This window comes from Chionomys nivalis, chromosome 15 (assembly GCF_950005125.1).
Source record: "Chionomys nivalis chromosome 15, mChiNiv1.1, whole genome shotgun sequence".
Taxonomy (NCBI): Eukaryota; Metazoa; Chordata; class Mammalia; order Rodentia; family Cricetidae; genus Chionomys; species Chionomys nivalis.
The window spans coordinates 54212834-54238494 of NC_080100.1; the positions used below are offsets into that span (position 1 = coordinate 54212834).

Sequence of the window (25661 nt, forward strand, 5' to 3'; positions counted from 1 at the left end):
AGATCTGAAAACCGATTGTGCTTTCATTTTTTCTGTTTACTTTCTTTGTAAGAAATGTTCTCTTGTTTAAATGGGCTTTCCTTCCCGTGACCCCATAGACTCCTACATCCGCAGACTTTTTCCCCTTGTCCCTGCCATTGCCTGTTTCATTTTGGATTGATATTTTCTGCTTTTTGTGCCACAAATGGTACAGTTTGTCAGCACTCGAATTCCTAACTTCTTGCTCCAGTCTTGTTTTAAATGGGTGACAGCGACCAGGGTGGCGTGGCTCTCTAAGCTCTTGGGGATGCGAGCGGCCTTCCTCATCGGCCGCTGCCCGACCGACAACCCCGAGTGGATTTGCTTCTGGGACCGGCCACGGGTGCACAGGTTGCAGGAAGGTCTCCCCGGGACGTCACCCGGGCGCCGGGCGGCCCCACTGCGCACGCTCACTGCAGCGCGGGCGGGGCTCCTCCTCCCGCCCCGCCGTCCCGGCCGCGCCCCGCCCCCTGCGCGCCGTAGGCTGCCGGTCAGGGCGAGCGAGCGGGGTGAGTACTCATAGCCACGGCGCCTCCGCCTCTGGTGCCCGCAGCCCTCGCCCGCCTCCCGGGACCGGAGAAAGGCGGCGGAGCGGCCGGCCCGGAACAAAAGACCGGGGAGGCGGGCGCGGGCCGCCTGGCGACCTTCCACCTTGTGCTTGGGACGTGCTCACGTGACCTTGAAACAAAGGAAGTGAAGTGACTGGCAGGCCCACCTTCTGAAGGGCCTTCGGATTTGCAGCCAACACGCGCCCCCCTTCCCGCCCCAGTCTATAAAACTGAGAAGCGGGGAGGCGTCGGAGATGAATAATTCACTGGTTTATAGAAGACATACTTTCAGTTGTAGTGATAATTATGAAATTTTTGGTAGTAAAACCCGGGGGTGGTCACATGTCCTTTCCCAATCAAAATGGAGTCCTGATTGCTGCAGGTCCATTCTTCTGACAAGGTGCAAATAGCTTCCAAACGCAAGAAAAAAAAATATCGTGGGTTTGTTTTTGAGACAGGATCTGCCCGGGCTGGCCTCGAACTCTGAGCAATCGTGCCTCGAGTCTCCCAAGTGCTGGTGGGCTCAGCCAGTCTTCAGAGGAGCTGGGACTGCAGGTGCAGTCGTAGGTCACAGGAGCCATCAGGTTTGCCGCAGCCTTTGCACTCATTTTCTCATGTTATGAGTGCACTTGCTCAGTTGGCTCGCTCTTTCTAAGTCAAATCATTCTTTGCCAAAAGCTTACTTTGAGTCATTATAATCAGATAGTGGCCTCCGTTGTGGTGGCAAAAGTATCTATTTATGATTGTTAGGGTTAGGGAACATAGACTCTGCAGTGCCCAAATCCATTTTAGGCGCCCAGATATTACTCCTCATTGCTTCCCAAGCTTCAGATAGATATTGACAGGAGAAAGAGACACAAAATGAAAACCTTAGCCAAAAAAGAAACCCGAGTCATGCGGAAGTTAAAATCTCCCAGAGCATAGTTTTGAAAAACGTCATACCCAAGCCTGCTGGCTGGTCACGGTCACTGTCATCCTAGCATGCCATAGCTGGAGGCAGAGCCATCTCCAGTTTGAAGCTAGCCTGTCCTACATACAGCCAGATCCTGTCTCAATGAGCAAAAGCAAGCCGAACATTGCTATTTATATTTTAATGGAAGGAACTAGTGGGAATAGTTTTCAGCTCGATTCATTTGAATATGGGATGCTACAATATTAAAGATCGTGTTCTACCTGGTGGGGTACGTAAGAAAATGACGTTAGATAATTGTACCTTCCTCTTTCTCACTTTTTTAGACTGTGCTAGCCTTGTGCTGCCTGGGCAGCTGGAGCTGGCCTTGAATTGATCCTCCTGTCTCCTTCCTAAGTGTTGGTGTGCGCCCGTCACAGATACCCAGTGTGTGGGGTGCTGGGAATTGAACTCAGGCCTTTGTGCAGACTAGGCAATCACTCTGCCAACCGTGACACCCCACCCCCACACCTTTTTTTTATGTTTGAGACAGGGTCTTTCGGAGTCCAGTCTAGTGTGGACCTCACTGTCTTCTTGCCTGTCTCTGAAGTGCTTAGATTATAGGCATGTACTACTGTGCCCAGAACAAGTTGTATCTTGGCAGTACTTCTTAAAGTTCAGTAAACTTTTGAGAAACACAAGCATCCCTTTAGGAAAAACAGTAAAGCTTCCATAAGTAGAGAGCTTTGGACTGGGATTGATGTGAATATTAATATTTTTGAAACCTCAAGATGTGCTTTGGACCTCAAAGGTTATGTTCGAATCACAAGTATAATCAACAGCCAAAAGACAGAGATATAGAGGTTATTTGGTGATGGTATATTGAAAATGAACATCTTTATGGGCCAAACAGCCTGTAAGACACTTAGAAAGTAGGGCAACTGAAAATAGGCTCCACCTGAGGGCAGCCTTCGTGGAAGTGGAGGTTCCCTCTGCTGTGCTTAGTACATCAAATGCTCACTGGTCTCTAGGGACCAAGAAGAATAATCTCTTAAGAGTTTGCCTTTCAAGTTAGGGTTATTTCATAGCATTGTGCATTTGTCTATTATCTTTCCAAGAATAGCTTTTTGTGTACTGCCTTGCGCTCTGAAGCCTTACAGTGTTTGCTATTGCTCGCTGTTTTAAATGGAGCCTTTTGAGTTTTAAGGCTCTTTGTAAACTGCTTGCTTCCTGTTCCCCAGATTTCCCTGTAGTCCTCAATCGACAATCTAGTCAGGCTATTTCCTTGTCCACTCTGGGTCATTTCAACCTATTCCTAGGGTCATTACCCCCCCCCATCACTAACTCAATGATACCAGTTTGTTTCATTTCATAATTCCAGGACTAGTTGAAGTCTCATTTCCTCTAGAGTATAGGCTATAATGTTTGGAAGTTTCTGGCCGAGTTACTACCTTTAACAGCTATAACAAGATATTTATCTTGTAGCCCAATTTCCCCTTCTATAAAGAAAATCATACTAAGATACCTCATAGAAATGCTATGAGGACTTTAGTTATTGTGATTTTTGATGCATAGGAAAGGCTTAATAATGCTATTTTTAATTATGACGTTAGCCCATACTAATTTTTTATACAACATTATGATTTATCATTGATTTGATTGTGTTGCATTAATGTTCTTTTCAGCTTGAAAATTTTCATAGACAGTTGATTACCAACTATTAAAAGCAAAGCCATGATTTATACTTCTTAAAGGTCTACATCTCTCAGGATGGCACTGAGGGCTCAGTATGTTTTTCTTTTTCTTCCTGTCTTGTTATCTGGTTTCTTTTCTATGAGCCATTTTATCTGGGTTGCTTATAATTTGAAATTCAAATTCTTTCTGTCCCAGAAGTACTTGAGGCGACTTATAACCCATAAATGATATAATGACAGATAAATCATGGTCGTGAAGATATGGAGCTCAGATAGACGATGACATTAGGACGCGTCACACTGAAATGCAGGCTTTGCAAGGTTGCACAGTTTTTTTTCCCATTTCTCTGTGATCACTAAAGGTAGTCTCAGACGAAGTTCTGAGCTTCATGATGGTCAAAGGAAAGAAGAAAACATACCCCTGTTGTATAAAAGCACAGCTTCCTGTGTGCCTTCACTATGGGTTCCCACATCAGCAAACAAAACTCAACTCAGTGGAAACTGTCATGTTCAAGGAAAACAAAATGTCAGCTCTCACTAGTGGCTGACCCCTAGCTAAGGAATTTCCACTGGAATGACCTGAGGAAAGACATTGCTTCCCTTACAGCCTTCAGATTCTGTGTTCTCTCAGGAAAAGCCTTTGCCTTGCTCCTCTATGGTAGAGCCCTGGACTGCTTGCATTCTGAAGCTGCCCAATGGAATCTCTTGTCTCCTCAAGCTCTTTGAAGGTCCCATGTAGGGCAGTTGATCATCTGGCGCTTGTGTGGGGCGTGCAGATTGTGGTCACAGTCAGAGAGGACGAAAAGCTCTGGTTCTCCTGATGTTGTTGACCTGTGACTGACTGACACCTTCTAGGTGAGGCGTGTAGGTTGTATCTATGTTCTTTGTTGCTTCTCTTAATCAGTTGGCATTATTTTCATTGTGATCTTCTGTGCTTTGGGAAATAATTTCAAGAGTATATACTAAAACACTAAGTTGATCCGCTGTTCAGATTTTTGTACTTCTCTTTCTTGTCTATAGTGTAGACTTTAAGTTTTTGGTCTTTTATATTTGAAGTTCCTTCCTTTAACTTTTCTTTTCTGATTCTCAGACTGGGGTCTTGTGAGCTAGCCTGGGCTAGTACTTGTTATGTAGCCCAGGCTGGCCTTAATCTGCCTGTCTTCCTCCTACTTCAGTTTTCCTGCTGCTGGGATTATATGTGTTTACTACCATACCTGGGTCCCAGTTTACTTTTTAATTTTGACCATTTTTCCTTCTTTTTGTCTTGCTTTTAGATGCTTTGCTTTCTTTTTAAATTAGTACTGTAGAGTAAATTTTTCCTGTTTTTCAGTCATTATAGAAAGAAGCCTTTCCCTCTTCAGTCTTAGTACTTTTTTTTTTTTTTTTTTTTTGAGATGGGGTTTCTCTGTGGAACAGCTCTGGCTGTCCTGGTACTTGCTCTGTAGATCAGACTGGCCTCAAACTCACAGAGATCTGCCTGCCTCTGCCTCCCAAGTGCTGGGATTAAAGCGAGTGCCACTACAGCCTGGCTATTTTTTTTTTTTTTTTGACAGGGTCTTGGGGTCTTACTCTGAACCTTTGGGTGGCCGAAACTAGCAGTCCTCGTGCCCAGTGCCTCAAATACCCAAGTTACAGATGTGTGTCACTCTGCTGACCTCTTCAGCTTTATGGACGAATGTCACTTTTCTCATTCAAGAGCTTCTTATTGGCCCCATGTTAATATTAGTGACTGGCAGAAGAGGGACTGTGTGGGTTGGTGTTTCTGACTGGTAAGCAGGTGTCCCTTCATCTCCCTCCCTACAAGTAGATGCTGCGGATTCTTCCTTTCACTGTTGAGCTGAAGAGCAGGTGGGTGGGTACCACTACAGTTAAGAAGGGTACATACACCTCTTCTGTGTTCTGGAGAGGCTGCCCAGTTCTTTCCTCTCTCTGTTCTGCCTGTAACCGGGGGAAGATGATGGTAAGACTGAAGGGCTAATCTGGCTCCTCTGCGTTCCCTGCTGGCTTCTGTCATAGTCCGGTGCCTCCCGGGCTTCTCTGGCCATGCCCATCACAGTAGTGAGGGAGCATGTAAGGTGACTTAGTACGTTTCCTTTAAGGAAATGTAGAATGGAGGAAAGTGAAGTGCTTCCTGTTTCCTCCTGGGACTTCCTGTTGCAGAGGTCCATGAAAATATCAGCTCTGATCAGTGGTTCCTCTCTCCAAAGTCGTTTCCTGTTTAAATTTTGATTGGTGGTTTGTATTGTGAGAAGGCAGGGAGAACTGACCTGCTAGGTAGCAAGATTGAACTGCCTTCCTCCTCCCTGCTCCTGCTCAGTGATTGGTCTGCCCCGCCCAGGCTGCCTTGTGTCTTGGAATCCAGGCTTTAGCTACCACCCCTACCAAATGATTTACTTATGGTCTCAATCTTCTGGCATAATAGCTTCTCAGTCATTTCTGGGGTAATAATTAAAAAAATATTTGTTTGGGGTTCTACAGAATCATGTACATTTCTTGGTCAGGGCATAAGTTTCACATGGAATCTACACTTGCTGGGCTCCTCTTTCAACTAGAGGACCTCTGCTAGGGACCCTGCAGGGTGTGTGATTAACCAATTTACATGATTCCAAGCCAAGTTGTTGCAAAGGTTAATGTTTACCTCTCATGGCTAGAATTGTCTCCCTCATCCCTTTCCCTCATCCTTCCTTACCCCTCCCTCCTTTGGTACACAGTCTTTTGTTGCACAGACCTGTCTTAAACTCACAGGCTCCAGTGATACTTCTGCTTCAGTTTACGTGTCTGAGACCCTGCCCATAAATTTGTATTACCAAGCCTTGTGGTGATATTTTGTTTGTGATCTAACAAATAAAGATTGCCTGAAGATCAGAGCGCAGATAGCCGCTAGTTGGTTGTAGAGGCCAGGCAGTAGTGGCATACATCTTTAATCCCAGCACTCTCGAGGCAGAGGCAGACGTTTCTGTGAGTTCAAGGCCACCCTTGGCTACCTGAGATTGATCCAGTCTAAAAGAGAAACAGAACCAGGCAATGGTGGTTCACCCTTTAATCCCAGCACTTGGGAGTCACACGCCTTTAATCCCAACACTAGGGAGGTGGAGACAGGAAGGGATGTGACTGGGCGAAGGGAGGAATATAAGGTGGGAGGAGACAGGAGCTCAAGGCATTCAGTTTGAGGATTTGTGGAGACAGGATCTTGCCCACTTTGGTCTGAGGATTTGGTAGAGGTAAAAGGTCTCTCTAGTGACTGTCTCTTTTACTTCTGTGATCTTTCAGCATTTACCCAATATCTGACTCTGAGTTTTTATTATTAAAACTAATTAAGATTGCTACAATGCCAGGTGTGGTAGTTTGAATGTAACTGGCCTAGATAATCTTATAGGGAGAGGCATTATTAGGAGGTGTGACCTTGTGTAGTTGGTATGGCCTTGTTAGACTGAAGTGTGTCACTGTGGAGGCAGGCTTTTAGGTCTCATATATGCTCAAGTGTCCAGTGTGACTGTCTACTTCCTCTTGTTTTCCGATCAGAATGTAGTAGAATCATGCCTGCCTGTATGCCGCCATACTCCCCATTTTGATGATAATGAACTGAAACTTTAAGCGAACCACTCCAATTAAATATTTTCCTTATATGAGTTGCCATGGTCATGGCGTTTTTTCACAGCAATAGAAACCATAACTAAGATACCTGGTTTGAAACAACATGCTTTAAAAGGACATAATCTATATTTATAGTTATGATACCGTGGAATTCTTTTTTAGTGTGTTTTTTTTTAATTTTTAATTTTTTTTAGTGTGGTTTTTTTTAAGCTAAATTTTCAAGTTAGCATATAACATGATTGATATTCTTATGATATTTTCATACATGCATTTCACTGTATTGTGTTCTTCATCTGTCTTCTTCATTGCCCTTCCATAGCTCCCTGCCATCCTTAGTGGGTCCTTTTCTGACCCAAATAGTCTTCCTGTATGCTTTAATGTCACATCAATTCCATTACCTTTATTCCAGTATTACTTGCTCACCTTTCATGGTCAGTAATGTAGAATTCTTCCTAAGAAGGACAAATATAGATGAAGTTTTTTCGTTTCATTAGTGAGAAATGACCTTCAATGTTTAAGTATATGCATAATATGTTCTATTATACATGTGTATGTTTGTATTTATTTATAAGTAGCTTTAAGTCTGGGGAAGCATGCATATATACAAAATCATGATTTGATATACACTAACTTATAGATTCATCGAAAGAAATACCATTTGAAAGAAATAGTCACACACACATAGATTTAATTCCATACACATTAGATTAAAGATCACATGAAAATATGTAGTGTGGTCGCACTTGAAGAATGGTCACATGTGGTCTCCAGTTCACTGGAGCTGCAATGGCGGGGTGACTTCTCCACTCTCTCTTGGGGATGTTAACCCCGAGATTGGAAAGGTAGGGAAAAACGATTCTGTCTTCTCAGCTTTGATTCTGCTGAAGTGATGGTAAAAACGCTTGAATTGAATTAGAGAAAACAAAACAAAAAAAAAGAAAGAAAACAAAAGCATCAACCCTGTTCAGCTAGATCAAGACTCAAGCGGAGCAGATGTATTAGCTTCTTACACATTATGACACAGGGGCTGCGACTCATTTCCACTCTTCACGAATAATTAAAAATGACAGGCATATTGTTTAAGATGAGAGGCGAATTGAGATTTTCCTGCCTCAGAAGAAGCTTTCTAAGTGTCAGAATTAAAGACAAAGGCAACAACTCATAGCTAAAATTCATCTTTTTACTGAGTGTTCATAATTTTTCTATTGTTACCTCTAAAGTCTAAATTTACTTTTTTAAAAAATTGTTTGTTTTTGAGACAGAGCTCCATGTAGACCAGGCTGGCCTCCAATTTGCCATATTGCTGAGGTTGGGTAGCCTTGAACTGTTGATCCTTCTGCCTTCACCCCCCAGTGCTGGGATTACAGGTGTCTCCACACCCAGCTAGTCTGTCTGGGCATGGTGCCTCACACCTTTGATCTCAGCATTGGCGAGGCTGAAGCAGGGGAATTCCCTCAAGCTTAAGGTTAGCCTGGTCTTTGTAGTCCAGGCCTGCGTGGGCTGCAGTGTAAGCTTCCCTCTGGAGCCATCAAAATAAGGCAACTTGTCTAGAAACACACAGTTCCTATATACTAGGTTTTTAAGGCAAATGGGAATATTGTTGCTATTATTGGCCAACGAGCCACATTAGGAATTATTTCATTTTGGCCGCATTTCCAGTCATCCCATATAGGAAGTTCTGAGACTATGATTTTTGCTTCTGTTAGTCAGTGGACATGGTGGAGGAAGAGGGAGACTTGAAAGTGTGGATACAAATATTGATTGCATTGTTTTGATTTTTAGCAAGTTGAGATAGACTTACTTCAGCAAAGAAACAGTTATTCACTGGTATTTCTCTATGAGAATCTGAGTGGAAATTAATACCCTTTTAATATGGTGTACTTTCCAATTTGGTAATCAAGCTGTGTTTGCATTACAATATATGACATCCTTCAGCAAAGCTCAGTTCTCAGATAATTTTAAAAGTATACAACCCAATATTAACTAGTGTTTTGATGTTCAGTCATCTTGCTAGTAGCACAGTGATGTTAATTAGATAAAGTATGGCTGATGAATGAAATTCTATGTTTCTACTAGCATTTTTAATAGTTCAGTAAATCTCAAGTACCTCGAGGGCTTGGAGATGGAGTGCTTTTCTATTTTGTTATTAAGAGTTGGCCTGGAATTTTAGAAATCATAAGTATATATTATGTTTTTTGTGGTTTTTTTTTTTTTTTAATTAACTTAGTTTTTGAGACTATGTTTTACTATGTAGCCCTGGCTGGCCTTTTACTCACTGTGTAGACTATGCTGACTTCATACTGACAAGAGATGAACCTGCCTCTGTCTCCTGAGTTCTGGGATTAAAGATGTACACCACCAGGCATGGCATAAGTACAAATTCTTTATGAATTAAATTCTATTTGTGCTGATTTGTTATCTCTGATGTATGTCAGGATCATACAGTTGGGAGCCCCTCTTTAGGAGAGCTCCATTTCAGTCTCCTAGTCTAGGTCTACATCCTTTCTCTAAGTGATGAGATAGACTCATGCCGTCTTTGTGATGCTGATGTAGGATCATCACCACTTCTAGTCTAGTTTTTTTTAATCTTTTCTCTAAGTGATGAGATAGATTCGTGCCGTCTTTGTGATGCTGATGCAGGATTGTTATCTCTACCCTAGAGTTCTTCTCTTCTGAGATGGACTCATCTCAGACTACTTGCTAGACTTGTCATCTGTGGTTCTACAAACACTTCTGTCAAACCCATGCTAAACTGAACCTACCTCTCTCCTAACCCTGTTCTTCCTCCAGGGATCTCTGTTGAAATACGCTGCCACCTAAAGGCAGAAAGCTTGGAATCCTGCTCAGACCTTTCCTTTCCTGCATCTGAATCCTCCCTTCTTCTGCAGCCAATCTTCACTCTGCACAGCACCTCTGAATCTCTTGAATTACCAAGAGCCTTTTAGCTGGTTTCATCCGGTCATGACAAGACCACTGTCTCCATTGACAACATAAGCACAACCTACAGAGGTTCACACCTGCTTCCCTCTGAACCATCAGGCTGAGAGGCCCTGCTGCCATCTGCACCAGTTCTCGCTTCCTTCTCATTGCAGTTACAGGAGTTCTCTAGATGGCCTGGCGATCCCAGCCTGCAGCCCAATGTTCAGGATATCGAGGAAAGAGGATCATGAGTCGAGGCCAGGTTGGACTGTACAGTAAGTACCAAGCTAGCCAGAGCTGCATATCAAAAACAAACAAACAAGAACAAAAAATATACAAACAACCCCCTCCCAAACCTAAGCCCCTCATTTGCATATCCTGTTCCTTCTCATATGCCCCACCTTTTGCTTGGTTAACTCTAATTCTTCCTTTTAGGTGCTTTCTCCATTAGGGTCACACTAATGAATTTTAGCACCATTGAGCCTAATTCTGTGTGTAGTCTATGAATGCCACATACATTCCCGATACAACAGTCCTTGTATCTGATGGTGACTTCTGCATGATGCCCCTGGGCCCCAGCCAGTCTCTTGCTTCCTTGCCTTCTGAACTTTGCATTAATTTCACAGTGAGAAAATTCCCAGACTCCCAGCCCTTAGTGTGCTTTACCACATTTTATGTTCTTAAGGAAAGGTATTTTAAGGTTAAAAGAGTTAACAGCCAACCTTGAGCTAACTGTTTCTACCACTGTGCACAGTGGAGTTCCGGGCTTGGTTTCCGATTTTGTTAATTTGGATATTCTTTCTCTGTCTTTTAGTTAGTTTATATAAGGGTTTGTCTATCTTGTTGATTTTTTCAGAGAATCAACTCTTTGTTTCATTGATTCTTTGTATTGTTCTCTTTGTTTCTAGTTTGTTTATTTATTGATGACAGGATTTCTCAGTGTAACAGCCCTGGCTGTCCTGGGATTCGCTAGGTAGAGCAGGCTGGCCTTGAACTCACAGAGATCTACCTGCCTCTGCCTCCTGAGTGCTAGGATTAAAGGCGTGTGCCGCTGCACCTGGCTTGTTTCCAGTTTATTAATTTCACCCTTAACTTGATTATTTCCTGCAACCTACTTCTCTTGGGTGTGATGCTTCTTTTTGTTCAAGAATTTTCAGACGTGCTATTAAATTGCTAGTATGAGATTTCTCTAATTTCTTTCTAAAGACACTTAGTGCTATGAACTTTCCTCTTAGCACTATTTTCATTGTGTCCCGTAAGTTTAGGTATGTTCAATTCATTTCCATTGAATTTTATGAAGTCTGTAATTTCTTTCTTTAGTTTTGCCTTGACCCAGTAGACATTCAGCAGAGTTATTCAATTTCTATGAGTTTGTAGGGTTTCTCTTGTTGACATCCAGCTTTAATCCGTGGTGGTTTGATAGGATTTAGGGAGTTAATTCAATTTTCTTGTATCTGTTGAGACTTGCTTTGTGAGGGAATACATGGTCAGTTTTGGAGAAAGTTCCGTGAGGTGCTGAGAAGAGGTTTTTTGTGTGTGTGTGTGTGTTTGGGTGAACTGTTCTGTAGATATCTGCTAGGTCTATTTGGTTCATAATATCTGTTAGCTTCATTCATAGTTTTTGTCTGGATGACTTGTCCATTGGTGAGAGGTGGTTATTAAAGTCTCTCACTATTAATGTGTGTTATTTGATGTGTGGTTTAAGCTTTAGTAATATTTCTTTTACAAGTTTGGGTACCATTGTGTTTGGGGCATAGATGTTAAAAATTAAGATGCCATTTTGGATTGATTTTTTTCTTTGATGAGTATGACACATTGTTCCCCATCTCTTTTGATTAATTTTGGTTGGAATTCTATTTTCTTAAATATTTGAATGGCTACACCAGATTGCCTCTTGTGTCCATTTGCTTGGAAATTCTTTTTCCAACCCTGTACTCTGAGGTGATGTCTGTCTTTGGTGTTGAGGGTATGTTTCTTCAAAACCAAAAGGATGGTTAGCTTGTATCTTTATATTGGGGAATTGAGGTCATTGATATGGATATTAATGACTAATGATTGTTAATTCCTGATATTTTGTTGTTGTTGGTGGTAGTGTGTGTGCACGCGCGTGCACGTGCCTTTGGGTTTTGCTGCTGTGAGATTATCTATTGCCTGTGTTTTTGTGGTTGTAGTTGACGTTCTGTGGTTGGAATTTCCCCTCACCTTCTGTAGGGCTGACTTTGTGGATTGATATTATTTAAATTTGATTTTGTTGTGGGATATGGTGATTCAAAGTTTTGCTGGGTATTATATATAGTCTGGGCTGGCATCTGTGGTTTCTTAGAGTCTGCAAGACATCTGTCCAGGCCCTTCTGACTCTTAGGGTTTCCATTGAGAAGTTGGGTGTAATTCTGATAGGTCTATCTTTATATGTTACTTGGCCCCTTTCCCTTGCAGCTTTTAATATTCTTTCTTTGTTCTGTATGTTTAGTGTTTTGATTATTACATGATAGGGCAACTTGCTTTTCTGTTCCAGTCCATTTGGTGTTCTGTAAGCTTCTTGTACCTTTCTAGGCATGTTCTTCTTGAGGTTAGGAAAATTTTCTTCTATGATTTTGTTAAAAATATTTTCTGGGTTTTGTGCTGGGATTTTTCTTCTTTTATTCCCATTATTCTTAGGTTTGGTCTTTTCATAGTATCTCATATTTCTTGGATGTTATATGTGTGTGTGTGTGTGTGTGTGTGTGTGTATGTGAGAGAGAGAGAGAGAGAGAGAGAGAGAGAGAGAGAGAGAGAGAGAGAGAAAGAATGTTTTTACATTTAAGATTTTCTTTGGCTGATGTATCAGTTCCTCCCTGGATTTTTCATCTCCACGATTCCTTCAGTTTGGGCTTTTTTATTGTTTCTGTTTTCATTTTCAAATCTTGGAGAGTTTTATTCATTTCCTTTAACTGTTTGTTTGGCTTTTAAAAAGGGATTTATTCACTTTCTCCCATTGTATATTGGCATTTCCCTGAATTTTTTTATTTATTCATTTCCTCCAGTTGTTTGTTGGTGCTTTCTGAATTTCTTTAAGGAATATTTATTCATTTTCTCTTTAAGGACCTGCATCATCTTCATAAATTTGGTTCGAAAGTTGTTTTCTTGTGCTTCAGCTATGTTGGTATGTTCAGGTCTTGGTGTAGTATGATAGCTGGGCTGTGGTTGTGAAATATTGCCCTGGATGTTGTTACCTTATGTTGGCTTATAGACGTCTGGACTTGGAGCAATTATAGGTTTAGGTGCTGATTTCCGAGTTTTTGTCTTTGCTGCATGCATGTTTTTCCTTTGTTTCTGTTTTCTCTCTTGTTTTCTGGCCTCTCTGGCCTGTGGTTCTGGTAACTTGCAAGTCTTCTGGTCTAGTAGGGTGCCTCTGCTGGGATTTTGGCAGCCTGAGTGACCTCTGGGGTTCTGGGAACCTCTAAGACCTCTGGTAGAGCAGGGGGCTTCCACCAGCGTTGTGGGCTGGGATATGGTGACAAGGATGGAGGATGGGGTTGCTGTTGGGGGAAGGCTGGGTGGGCTCTGAGGAAGTGCTGTTGAGTGTACTGCTTCCCAGTTGCTTTCTCTAGTTCTAGTGTGTTCTGTCCTTTAACCAGCCTCCTGTGCTCAGTTTAAACATGTCCGCCTCAAGCCTGTGGCCCACCTCCCTTTCTGATTTGTAACTCGCTCACCACTTTGAAGATGTAGATTGCAGAGTTTCCGCCATTGCCTCACTTTTAGTTTTCTCCCTGATCCAATACAATCTCTGCGGCTGCAGTTCATTATTACATCTGTGACTGCTTCACTGTCAAGTTCCATGGATGTTTTTGATTCTTTTCTCAATGAGTCACTCTTAACTTTTTGACTTTGATTGTGTTGTTTCCTAGAAAGCCTTGTCCCTGGCTCTGTGACTCAGACATTACCAGGAACTCCAATGCTGTTTCCTTATTCTCTAGACCGTTTTCTAAGGTATCTTTGTAGGTGCTTTAAGTGTTTGGATTTCTCAGCCTTGCTCCTGCCCCTGTGCACAGAGGTTCTTAATATTTGGATAGAACCTTAGAAACACTGTGAGGAATTACAAATGATTCCCGGCAGTGTCTGTTTGCCTGTTATCCTAGCATTTAGAAGGCAGAGGCAGGAGGATCAGATTTTGGCAAGCTTGAGTCTAGCTTGCGCTGCATAGCAAGTTTCAGGCTAGCCAGGGTTACAGAGCGAAACTCTATTTCAAAAACAAACAAGTAAGCAAAACTCCCCGAGTATATTTCTCCCTAAGAGCCAGGCATGCTAGCGTGTGTCTATAATCACAGCAGGAAACAGAGGCAGGAGGATAGCCATGAGCTCCAGGCCAGTCTCATCTATATAGTAAGTTTCAGACCAGCTTGGACTACATAGGAAGACTGTTTCATTGAAAAAAAGTGTATGCTAGAAAAAATAAAGTATAAATATAAAAATGCATTTGTTAAAATTTGAATGTCTGGCCAAAGAGTCCATTTTCTTTTGAGTGCAGGTACTTGATTGAAGTTTATTTTTCAGGCCTCCTCCCACCTCCTTTTTAAAGACAGAATGTCACTTAGCCCAGGCTGGCTTTGACCTCTATACTGAAGAAAGATGACCTTGAACTCCTGATCCTCCTGTCTCCGTCTTTCAGGTACTAGAATTACAGGTGTGCTACCACACTCACATCATAGCTTATTCCTGACTAAATGGAACCCGGGATGCACCATCTAAACTTCTAGTTTCGATTAAATGGAACCCGGGATGCACCATCTAAACTTCTAGTTTTGATTTAAAAGTAGGATCTCAAGCCACTTGTCTAGCTGCCTACAGAATCATGGGTTTGTGTGCGTTCAGTTACACCATTCTGAGCCTTACTCAATAGCAGTTCACTTTTCATATAGAGGCATACTTATCCTGGCCCTTAGTGAGGCATTTACAGTATATGCAATTGCGGAAATTACAGTTGTCTTCTTATATTTTATTGGTTTGTTTAATTAAACTCCATATTTATTGTACAAAAATACAGTTTGTGAACACATACTCATCCCTCAAGAACAGAGTACTCAGTGGTCTTCATGCTACAGAATCAGTCAGTGGACGGCAGCAGAAATCAGTGGCGTTGTCAGCGAGTGGAATGGTGGTGAATGGAGGCTGGTTAAGGCAGTTTATACTGAAACTGTTTTTGTTGTTTATCTCCCTTTCTTAGAACATGAGCTCTTCCAAGGCCAAGTGTCTGCTTTTCCATATTTAACTTTTCTCTATGCACAGTGCCTATTTAACATGCATTCAACTTTATTATTGGGTGAATAAATACATTCTTATATAGGTTATGGTAAATTTGAATAGTCTGCATATTAGGATGGAAATCAGCTTGTATAGACAGGTCATGGCCCTGAATCCCTTTTTATTTGTATTTGTGAACAGTTTCTCTTTGACTTTTTGTTGAAGGAATGGAAATGTGAAGTGTACAGCATAGCAGCTGATATAATAAGCAGTACTTGATGTTCATAGGTAGTGACAATGAGCCTTTGTTGCATCTAACTTCTTTCATTGTGAGGCCTCAACTACATGATCTGGTATTTTTCTTATGTGTTAAAATTCTTTCTATAAAGAATATTTGATGTTGGAACTGCTTTCTACAACAAATATGTATTTCTTGGTATATTACATTTGTGAGTTTGAGCTAGTAGTAATTAATTAGCTTTATACCTTGGAAAGCAATTTCAAGCTTTGCAACAGCGTTTGCTGGAGAGTTGACATTCTAATAAAGTGTGAAGGGCAGTGGCCTCCATGCCTCACTGTCCCATGTCAGTGTAAGACCTGAGGCAGGAGGCAGACACATTCTGAGGAGCATGTTTGAAAGCATTATCTTACAGTCAGATAAAATTAACAGTGAGGATTTAGATCACATTTCAACATCAGTAATCCTGGTCGTTATAAAAATGAACAGCCCAGAATGTTTAGTTGAGTGATCCATTAATTTATAGGGTGTATGTTTAGCATGTTTGAGGCCCCGTATTCAATGCCCAGCAATTCAAAAAGAAAACCAGACAAGAATCCCTCTTGATCAGTTGCCAGAAATTTCTGTCTGGCCCTGTCCTGCAGCCATTAAGTCCCAAAGAATCACACAGAGGTCTACATTAATTATAAATTGATTGGCCCATTAGCTAAGGCTTCTTATTAACTAATTCTTATAACTTACATTAGCCCATAATTCTTGTCTGTGTTAGCCATGTGGCTTGGTACCTTTTTCAGCGAGGCAGTCACATCTTGCTTGCTGTGTCTGGCTTCCTCTCCGTCTGGGTGATGACTGCAGACTGAAACTTCCCTCTTCCCAGAATTCTCATTGCCCCACCTCTACTTCCTGCCTGCTTGCCCCACATCTACTTCCTGCCTGGCTACTGGCCAATCAGCATTTATTTAAAATACAAGTGACAGGGTACAGACCATTGTCCCACAGCATTGATCAAGCAAAGAAAGCTCCATAGATAAATACTCTGTTACAAACATAGGCCTTTAGGTTTTCTTGTCTAAAACACAATGGAAGACAGGGAGAGAATATGGAGAGAGAAAACTGTCATGACTGACCCCAGGGCCTTTTCCATTGTCCTGCCCCAACTTTCTCTCTTTTGTGTTGCAGTTGCCATTTACCATGGAAGACGAGTTCTTTGGAGAAAAGAGCTTCCAGCATTATTGTGCAGAGTTCATCAAACATTCACAGCAGATAGGCGACGGATGGGAGTGGAGAACAGCCAAGGTGAGAGCAGAAAAAGCCTTCTTTGTCTGGGTTTTGTGCTAGGGTCTTCCTGTGTATCATAGCTAGCCCGGTGCTCTTGCCTGCAGACTCGGCAGTCCTTCCATCTGTCTCCCAAGTGATGGGTCACAGGCACCTAGTACAACAGGGATTCCTATTTTATTTTTGCTATATAAAAACCTCAGTAATCAATGGTAAGGTATAAAAGTGGAGTTGATTTAAGAGAAGGCATAAAATTAAAATCATTCTTTAAAACAGATGTTCATTTTATTATTCTAGCTATATATACTCATAATTACTTGGCTAATGAAGTGTTATCTAGAAAAGCCCTTAGGTGACCTTCATGAATTTATAGATAAGGACCCTTACAATATTAATTATTGCTATGTAAACAGTTGTTTCTCTGGTGCTTCAAGCCGCTTGTTTATGTTATAAATGTTTGTTCTCTCTTGGTTTTGTGATAGGGTCTGGCCTTGAACTTCATATGTTGTCAGAGATGACAATGAAACCCTCTCTCCTGCCTTTGCCTCCCAAGTACTGGGATCACAGGCTTGTGCCACCATAGCCAGCTACACTCTAATTTTCTTAGGACACTATTTTTGTCTAGAGAGTAATAGTATCCGGAAATCCAGTAAAAAATCAGCGGTCACAAAATCTGAAATATTTAGGAATGTATGTTTGGGGGTTTCTTAATGACATAAAAACATTACAGAATGTTTGTTCTTTTGATTCTATCCCAAAGTAATGTAAAAGCTTTAGATACTCTTTTACTTCCATACCTACAATTGGTGATGCTCCCTGCTGAAAGCTTTTTGAGCATTACCTGCAGTCTTTTTAGAGACCGTTCACCCTGCCTGACATTTCATCTGATTCATGAGCAGCTCAGGCTCTCGCTTCTCTGCACCGTGGTTTAGCGTCTTCCAGTGTGCATATGAGAAACCTGACCGTCTTGGGCCCCCTTCCCATTACTTAGAACTGAGCAGGGAGATGCAGGTGCTGATCAGGCTCAGATGTCACCAGGAAGAAGCCGCCTTGGGTTCTCTGGGCTCACTTGATTGAACCAAGCTCAGACTAGTCCTCCAATCTTCTGTCTCCCTGGTGACTCAAGAGTCTGTTACTCAGAGACAAGGCCTCACTTGGTGGGACAGCCTGGCTTCCGCGGGCACAGGGCCTCGCTTGGTGGTGCAGCCTGGCTTCTGTGGGCACAGGACCTCACTTGGTGGTGCAGCCTGGCGTCCACAGGACCTCACTTGGTGGTGCAGCCTGGCTTCCGCGGGCACAGGACCTCTCTTGGTGGTGCAGTCTGGCTTCCGCAGGCACAGGGTCCCGCTTGGTGGTGCAGCCTGACTTCCGCGGGCACAGGGCCTCTCTTGGTGGTGCAGTCTGGCTTCCGCGGGCACAGGGCCTCTCTTGGTGGTGCAGTCTGGCTTCCGCAGGCACAGGGTCTTGCTTGGTGGTGTAGCCTGGCTTCCACTCTCACAACCTTAAATTCGCAGCAGTCCTGCCTGGTTCCTCTGAGCTCGGATAAAGGCATGAATCACAGCAATGATCAGAAACTTTTAAACCCCGAGGGGCCCTTGCTGTCTCCCTGTACAGGACATGTACCTTTTATTAATTGATTTCGTTCTTGGGTATTTTATAGTTTTGTTTACGGTTGCCTTTGAATTTTCATTCATACTACCTTTTCCATGAGTTACATTGAGGAATCACTATTTTTTGCATGCTAATCCTATAACCAGTAACTGTACCTTCTTCTTGTTGCGTTTCTTGTGATATTCCCCCATTGTTTCATGGTTGAGTAGGAATATGCTAAGTAATTAACAGCTCTTTGTGTTTAGCTTGGTTTTATTGTTAATGGTTCTGACACTGAATGAGTCTCGGTCCCTTCTTCCCATCCTCCTTTCTATCTCTTTTGGTGTTAGAACTGCAGCTCAAGTATAGGTTTCTGACTCTGTCTTTTTTATAAAAGTTCTTATAAAAGTCCAGGGACAATAAATTAGTATTTCTGGGAATTATCAGAAATTCAGAATTATGATTATTTTAGACACATTTCTTCTTTTTAAAATTTTATTATTATTATTCATTATTATTATTTACTTCAGTACAGGGTTTCTCTGTGTAGTCTTGACTGTCCTCGAATTCGCTCTGTAGACCAGGCTGGCCTCAAATTCACAGAGGTCCACTTGACTCTGCATCCCATGTGCTGGGATTAAAGATGTGTGCCATCACCATCTGAAAAATAAAAAAAAAAGTAAGAAAGGATTCTAATTCTCAGTGAATTTCCAGGTGCAGTGAGAGAGACCCTGTCTCAAAAAAAAAAAAAAAGGTGGAATTATGGACAGATAGTGTGCATGTGCTTACACACACAGAGAAGGGGGAGAGCAATAGAGGAGTAGACTGTATGGACAGATAGTGTGCGTGTGCTTACACACACAGAGAAGGGGGAGAGCAATGGAGGAGTAGACTGTATATGGACAGATAGTGTGCGTGTGCTTACACACACAGAAGAGGGGGAGGATTAAAGACAGACAATATACATTTTATGTTTAGACAATATAAATTTAGATTCAATTTTGGATTAATTTCTCTCTGATTTTATAAATTGTACTGAAGTAATAATACTAAAATAGCAAACTTTAATTAAAGCCCCTTTCCACTTAATTTTTTTCCCATTAGTTTACTTCTGTCTTCACAGGAATGTCTACTGTTCATTTTGTGGCTTTCGGAACTTAGGTTCTCCTGTGTTTTAAGAAAAATGAGCAAAGCCACTATGTGAGCCATTGCTCTTCTCCTTAATACCATGGTTAATGATGTTTATTATGGTGACTCATAAAACATGTCTACAAGCATCTTCACTCGGAGATACTGTGTTCTCACTGCAGTCCATAAAGCCAGATCGTATGAGAAACTCTCTAGCATTATCTGGACTGAGGGGTCAGGAGTCTCAGTCCTACTTTGTGCATTCATGAACTCTTAAGTGTGTATTTGAAATTCAGTATCACAGTAGGCTGGAGATGTAGCTCAGGGAAATCATACCTGCCTCCCATGCACAAGGTCTCCACAGTGTAAAAACAAAGCCCCAAACACCTCACTTCAGCTCTCCCTCTAGAGTTTTCCATTTGTTAACTGTGTCTGTATATATGTGTGTGTATTCATGTGTGTGTGCGCGCACACACGCTCACCTGTTTTGAATAGTCCAGAGGTTGATATTCAGTGCGTTTCTCAATCACTTACCATATTTTTGAGATCCAGTCTCTTACTCCTGGAGCACATCAAATTTGTTGATTTTATTAGTGGTGGTGAGGTTCTCGACTGGGTGTCTTTCAGTTCTTGGCCTGTTATTCAAATAGTTGTAATAAAGGCTCACATGGATTCCAGAATGGCAAGGAACTTTAATTAGAACAACATGGTAGTATAGAGAAGAAGGAAACACAAGTGAGGGTCCCACAGAGCTCCAGTCACTCTTGGTGCTCCTTTAATGGGATCCTCCCACCCATAGTGTGGTCACTAGAGGATAGTTTGGGGTCCCCATCTTGATTGTAATGTATCTGACTTTAATCAGTGCATGCCCAGTTATGAATAAGCATGAGATGGTAATAAAAGATTCTCTCTAAACGTTCACTTGAGGGGCAGGTTGAGCCCCCAGCCTCTGTACCAACTATAGGTGTAAGCTGCTGCTCCCAACTTTGTACATGGGCTCTGAGTACCTGAACTGAGTTCCTATGCTTGCATGAGAAGCATTTTATTACTGAGTCATCTCCCTGGTTCCAATTTTGTTTTGTATTTTTTTCGTTTAATATCTTAGTTCTGTAAATTTTCTTTTTGCAGAATATTGGTAAAATAATTTCTCACACATTTGGAAGTTTCTTTTTCTCATGGTTGTGGCAAGGAGGTCCCGCTGCTTGTTTGTCCTGGCTGCCCGGTTAGCTTAACTCTGAAATAACCACACAGAAACTGTAGTTTTTATTGACTAATTCTTATATCTCAATTTAACCCATTTCTATTAATTTGTGTATTTCCACATGGCAGTGGCTTACCAAGTAAAATTCCCAGCGTCTGTCTCTGGCAGATCCATGGCATCTCTCCCTGATTCTGCTTTCTTCCTCCCAGAAATCAGTTCCATCTTCCCTGCCTACCAAAGTTCTGCCCTATCAGGCCAAGGCACTTTTTTTATTCGTTAATCAATGAAAGCAACACATGGACAGAAGGACCTCCCACACCATTTCCCCTTTTCTGTTTAAACAAAAAGGAAGGCTTTAACATAGTAAAATTACATATAACAAAAGTTACCAAATAAGAATTACAGTTACAATATTGATATTTATTTTATCTTTTATCATAACTAAGGAAAACTATATTATTTCTATCTATTCTTCAACTCCATCAAAGACTCCAGAAGGATATAATATTACCTAAGTAAACAGGAAGTGCATTGTAAGCAACTTCCAAAACTGTAGAAATTACAAAGACATCTTGCTGCCTGGACAATCACCTAAAGTTCTTTTATACCATTGGGGCATCCATCTTCAGCCTACAGGCCCATAGTATCCAGCAGGCTTTTCCATGAAGCAGGAAATTTCAAAGATAGTTCAGTCACTTTCTTCTGTGTCCTACAGAATGTCTAGCAGACTCTCATGAAGCAGGAACCCCGAAGGATCATCTCACCTTTAGGCAAGTTCAGCAGTCATTTCTCTGTGGCTCCTGCATTTCCAGTTAAGCAGTCCAGGCAAGAGCAGGTTCTTTCCCAAATGGCTGAAGAACCTCTTTGATACCCATCTTCCTCTTGAAGTAATTGGTGCTGCCAGGAGGAGACATGTCTCACCATCATGAAAAGTCCTGAGTTATTAAAACATTTTAAATGCCATATTCTGAAGGTTTCTGAAAGATTTGAAGAATATCTATCTAACTGAAATATATCTCTATATATCTAGAAAAATCTAACTAACATGACTACAATCTTGACTATTATAGATGACTATTAACCTATATTTCTTAATTATACATTACATTTTTAAATGAACTACACAATCACAATGCCTTGATCAAGAGAAGAAATATACATATAACAAGATTGACCTTAAATTTGATCATCAATAAACCAAGATTCATACCAATGCAAATCTCTACAGCACACAGTAGTGTGGAAACAGGACACTCAGAATTGAAAACAAAATTTTCTACTTTCTTGAGATTAGATTTTGTACAGTTAATATTATCTAACTTATATATTATTCTTCATTTTGTTTTTGAGGCAGAATTTCATGTAATCCACGATGGCCTTAAACATGTATAGCTGAGGATGGCCTTGAGCTGTTGCCACGTCTGAAGTCCTGGGGTTACAGGCTTGTTCCACCAGGCCTGACTTTGTTATGCTTAAATAATTAGAGAGTTTTCCCTTAGTTAATTTTTATTATCCATTATAATTTAGAAACTGGTTAATACAAGTTTGTTTTCTAATTTATATGAAGTTAAAAAATGGCTAAGTATGGTGCTGTCTTGGTATTTGGGAAGTTAAGGTAGATTGCTATGAGTTCAAGGATAGCCTGTGCTATATAGCGAGATCCAGGACAGGTTGGGTTGTAGAGTGATACTCTGTCTCATTACAACAATGAGCAACAAAAAACCAGAAAAACAAACAAAAAAGTCAAAAAATAGGAGAAAGAAAAAAATCTCCTCCAAAAAATAACTAAGTAAAAAAATTACATTTAACTGAGTATAAATTTAAACTGGCTTACAATTCATTTTTTCTAGGAGTCTTTGCTGGGTCATACATACTGGTTTCCTTAAATCCTTCTCCATTTTGCTATCTATCTTCAAGTTCATATTTTTTTTTAGCAGGTTGTAAAGTATTTCCATACTTTATCTTTCAATACGATCTGAGTACAAAGCCCACCGTGGTCTCCCATCACTCTCTCTGCCCTGCTGAGTTTCATACCTCGTTTGTTTGCACAGCTATCTTTATTTTTAATGTCTTATTATGAAAAATTCCAGCATACAACACTAGAGAGAATCGTATAATGAATTTCTGTGTACCTATCACCTGGCTCCACAATTATCAACTCACAGCCAGAAACCTGGTTTTTCAAAGCACCTGTGTTATATAGAAAATGACGTAATATATCTCAACTTAATTAACTTGGCTTGCTTTGTTTTTCCCCCGGTGCCTCCAAATGATAGGTTTCCCAAGTGAACTCTGCAAATTTATTTATTATCATATATTCAAACACAAACTTGAGCACTCCAAAGGAAAATATGTTATTTTTATAAATTTTTATTTACTTAATTTAAAAACATGGTAAAGTATATATACCACGGGGTTTACTTTAACCCTTTAGATGCATAGCTCAGTGCTGTTGAGTCACTCACATTGCTGTGTACCCACTCCTGAAGTTTACCTTGCTCTCTTAACCTCATCTCACTTTTGTCCCTGGATATGATTGTTACAGGCATATCATGTCATGGTGGAATCAAACAGTATTTTTCTTTTAATAACTGGTTTCTGTAATTTTGTATAATGTCTTCAAGGTTAATTTATTATTTCTGTAAATTTTGATCTAGAATTTAATGAAGAGGAAAGCTGGAAAGAGAATTTAGAGTGGATTTCTGTTGCATACTGGCATCATGAATATATAGTTTTTAAAATATTTCACATTTTTTTGTTTATGAAGTACATTATTAAAAGGGATTAAAAATATTTTCCATAGGACTGAAGAGCTGGCCCAGGTGTTAAGAGTGCTTGGTGCTCTTCCACAGGCTCAGAAACATTCCCAGCACCCAGGTCAGGTGCTCACCACTGCCTGACACTCCAACTCTAGGGGCTCTGCCACTCTCTTCTGACCTCAGGGGCACTCACTACTCCTTGACTACATGCCCACATAGACACATGTACATACACATCATTAAAAGTCAAATAAGTCTTTAAAACTGTTTTCCAAGTATATGTTCAATTTGCTGATATATATTTGCCTATCAGAAATACAATCAAATTATAGAGTAATCAATTTACTTGTTACATAATTTGCATAACCATTCAGTTTTATTTTTCTTCCTTCCTTCCTTCCCTTTTTTTTTGTTCTTTTTTTTTGTTTTTGTTTTTGTTTTTTTTGAGACAGGGTTTCTCTGTGTAGCTTTGGAGCCTGTTCTGGAACTAGCTCTATAGACTAGGCTGGCCTTGAACTCACAGAGATCCCCCTTCCTCTGCCTCAGAGTACTGGGATTAAAGGTGTGTGCCACCAACACCCAGGTACTTTTTTTCATTTGAATTGAAGTTTTTCTGTTTCCCAAATTAGTTTACAAACATGGTCTCTCGAGTGACCCTTTTGTCTCAGTTCCTAAACAGTTGTGATCATGGTCCACACCTGCACAGTGTAAGCCATTCTAAACAGTTGTGATCACAGTCCACACCTGCACAGTGTAAGCCATTCTAAACAGTTGTGATCATGGTCCACACCTGCACAGTGTAAGCCATTCTAAACAGTTGTGATCACAGTCCACACCCGCACAGTGTAAGCCATTCTAAACAGCTGTGATCACGGGTCCACACCTGCACAGTGTAAGCCATTCTAAACAGTTGTGATCACAGTCCACACCTGCACAGTGTAAGCCATTCTAAACAGTTGTGATCACGGTCCACACCTGCACAGTGTAAGCCATTCTAAACAGTTGTGATCACGGTCCACACCTGCACAGTGTAAGCCATTTAATGTTGTCGTCTTCACACATTAACTTCTTAGAAGGAATTCTTCCCATTTCCAAGGTGAAATGTCAACTGTCCCCTTAAAATGTCAGCATCTGTATGTTCCAGTTACTTCTCTGTTTCAGTGATAGAAGCAACTTAAGGAAGAAAGGTTATTTCAGTTTACAGTTCTAGAAGGACAGAGTCCGGATACAGTGGGGAAGGCATGACATGGTCACAGGAGCAGGAAGCTGGCTGATCACATTTTTACCCATGCAGGAAGTAGGGTGAGGCTATAAATCCTTAAACCCTGTCCCCAGTAACATGCTTCCTTCAGCAACTCTGCCAACTAAAGATTCCATAACCTCCCCAGGTAGCTTTAACAGCTAGGACCAAATGTTTGATTGTGTGTACTTAAGGTGACGTTTCTCAGTCCAAGCACCATGCTGTGCATATACAGTATTCTTAGATGAACTAATATTTAGTGACACTTCTAAAGTTTACTGGAAGATCCTTCCCAGGAATTTTTAAGAACAATGTTGCTTTATATGTGTAACAGAAATGTTCATGTATTGGCTGACTGTGGTGATACAGGCTCAACACTTTAGAGGCTGGGACAGGAGGACCACAACTTTGAGGGCAGGCTTGGCTACACCATGACATCTTGTTTCAAAGACCATACCAAACTACACTACCACCGCTACCACCAAACTAAACTACCACTGCTACCACCAAACTAAACTACCACCGCTACCACCAAACTAACTACCACCGCTACCAACAAACTAAACTACCACCGCTACCACCAAACTAAACTACCACCGCTACCAACAAACTAAACTACCACCGCTACCAACAAACTAAACTACCACCGCTACCAACAAACTAAACTACCACCGCTACCAACAAACTAAACTACCACCGCTACCAACAAACTAAACTACTACTGCTATCACCAAACTAAAGTACCACTGCTACCACCAACCCAATGAAGCATCTGTTAATTTGTAATACTTAAAATTTTATTCTTCTAGTTTGTTTTACAGATTTATATATCTTCCTACTAATAATAATCCTTTCCTGTTGTTGATCATATATGTATTTGCTTAATGATTTAATTATTCACTGTTAGTTAATGAAATATCTCTGGTTCAAAATGTCACTGATAATGATGAAGTATATTGCACTCATATCTCTTGGGACTAGATTAAAAAAACAATTATCTGTGAGATTAGGAGAAAAAAATGTACTTGGATGTGTGTGCTATGGTTTGTGGTAAATTCTGAATCTTAAATCAATTACATTAGATTTTGTATTCTTAGTTTATTGAATGTTGTGATAAGATTTACATCTTAAACACATACAAATCTTTAATGATCATTTCAAGAAGTACTGGTTATACTGCTTGTGAATTAGATACTTTCCAATATTTTATAAAATATTATCAAGAGTATGAAAAATGAAATCTATGATACTTTGCAAGTTTATAAATTTAAGTTTAAATAATGGTAATAACGATGCTAGTTTGACAAATAAGAGCACACATTTAGTTGTAGTGATGACTTAGCTCACT

General features: G+C 40.9%; 1 protein-coding gene across 1 annotated transcript in view; it reads left to right on the forward strand.

The window, feature by feature from the left end:
* The first annotated feature begins 478 nt into the window (after positions 1-478).
* Atg10 (autophagy related 10) overlaps positions 479-25661 on the forward strand; it is a 296373-nt gene continuing 271190 nt past the window's right edge. The window contains exons 1-2 of the mRNA XM_057789739.1: positions 479-527; positions 16300-16416. Coding sequence (XP_057645722.1) covers positions 16312-16416 — 105 coding nt within the window. The 5' untranslated portion in view covers positions 479-527; positions 16300-16311. The remainder of the gene's footprint in view (positions 528-16299; positions 16417-25661) is intronic.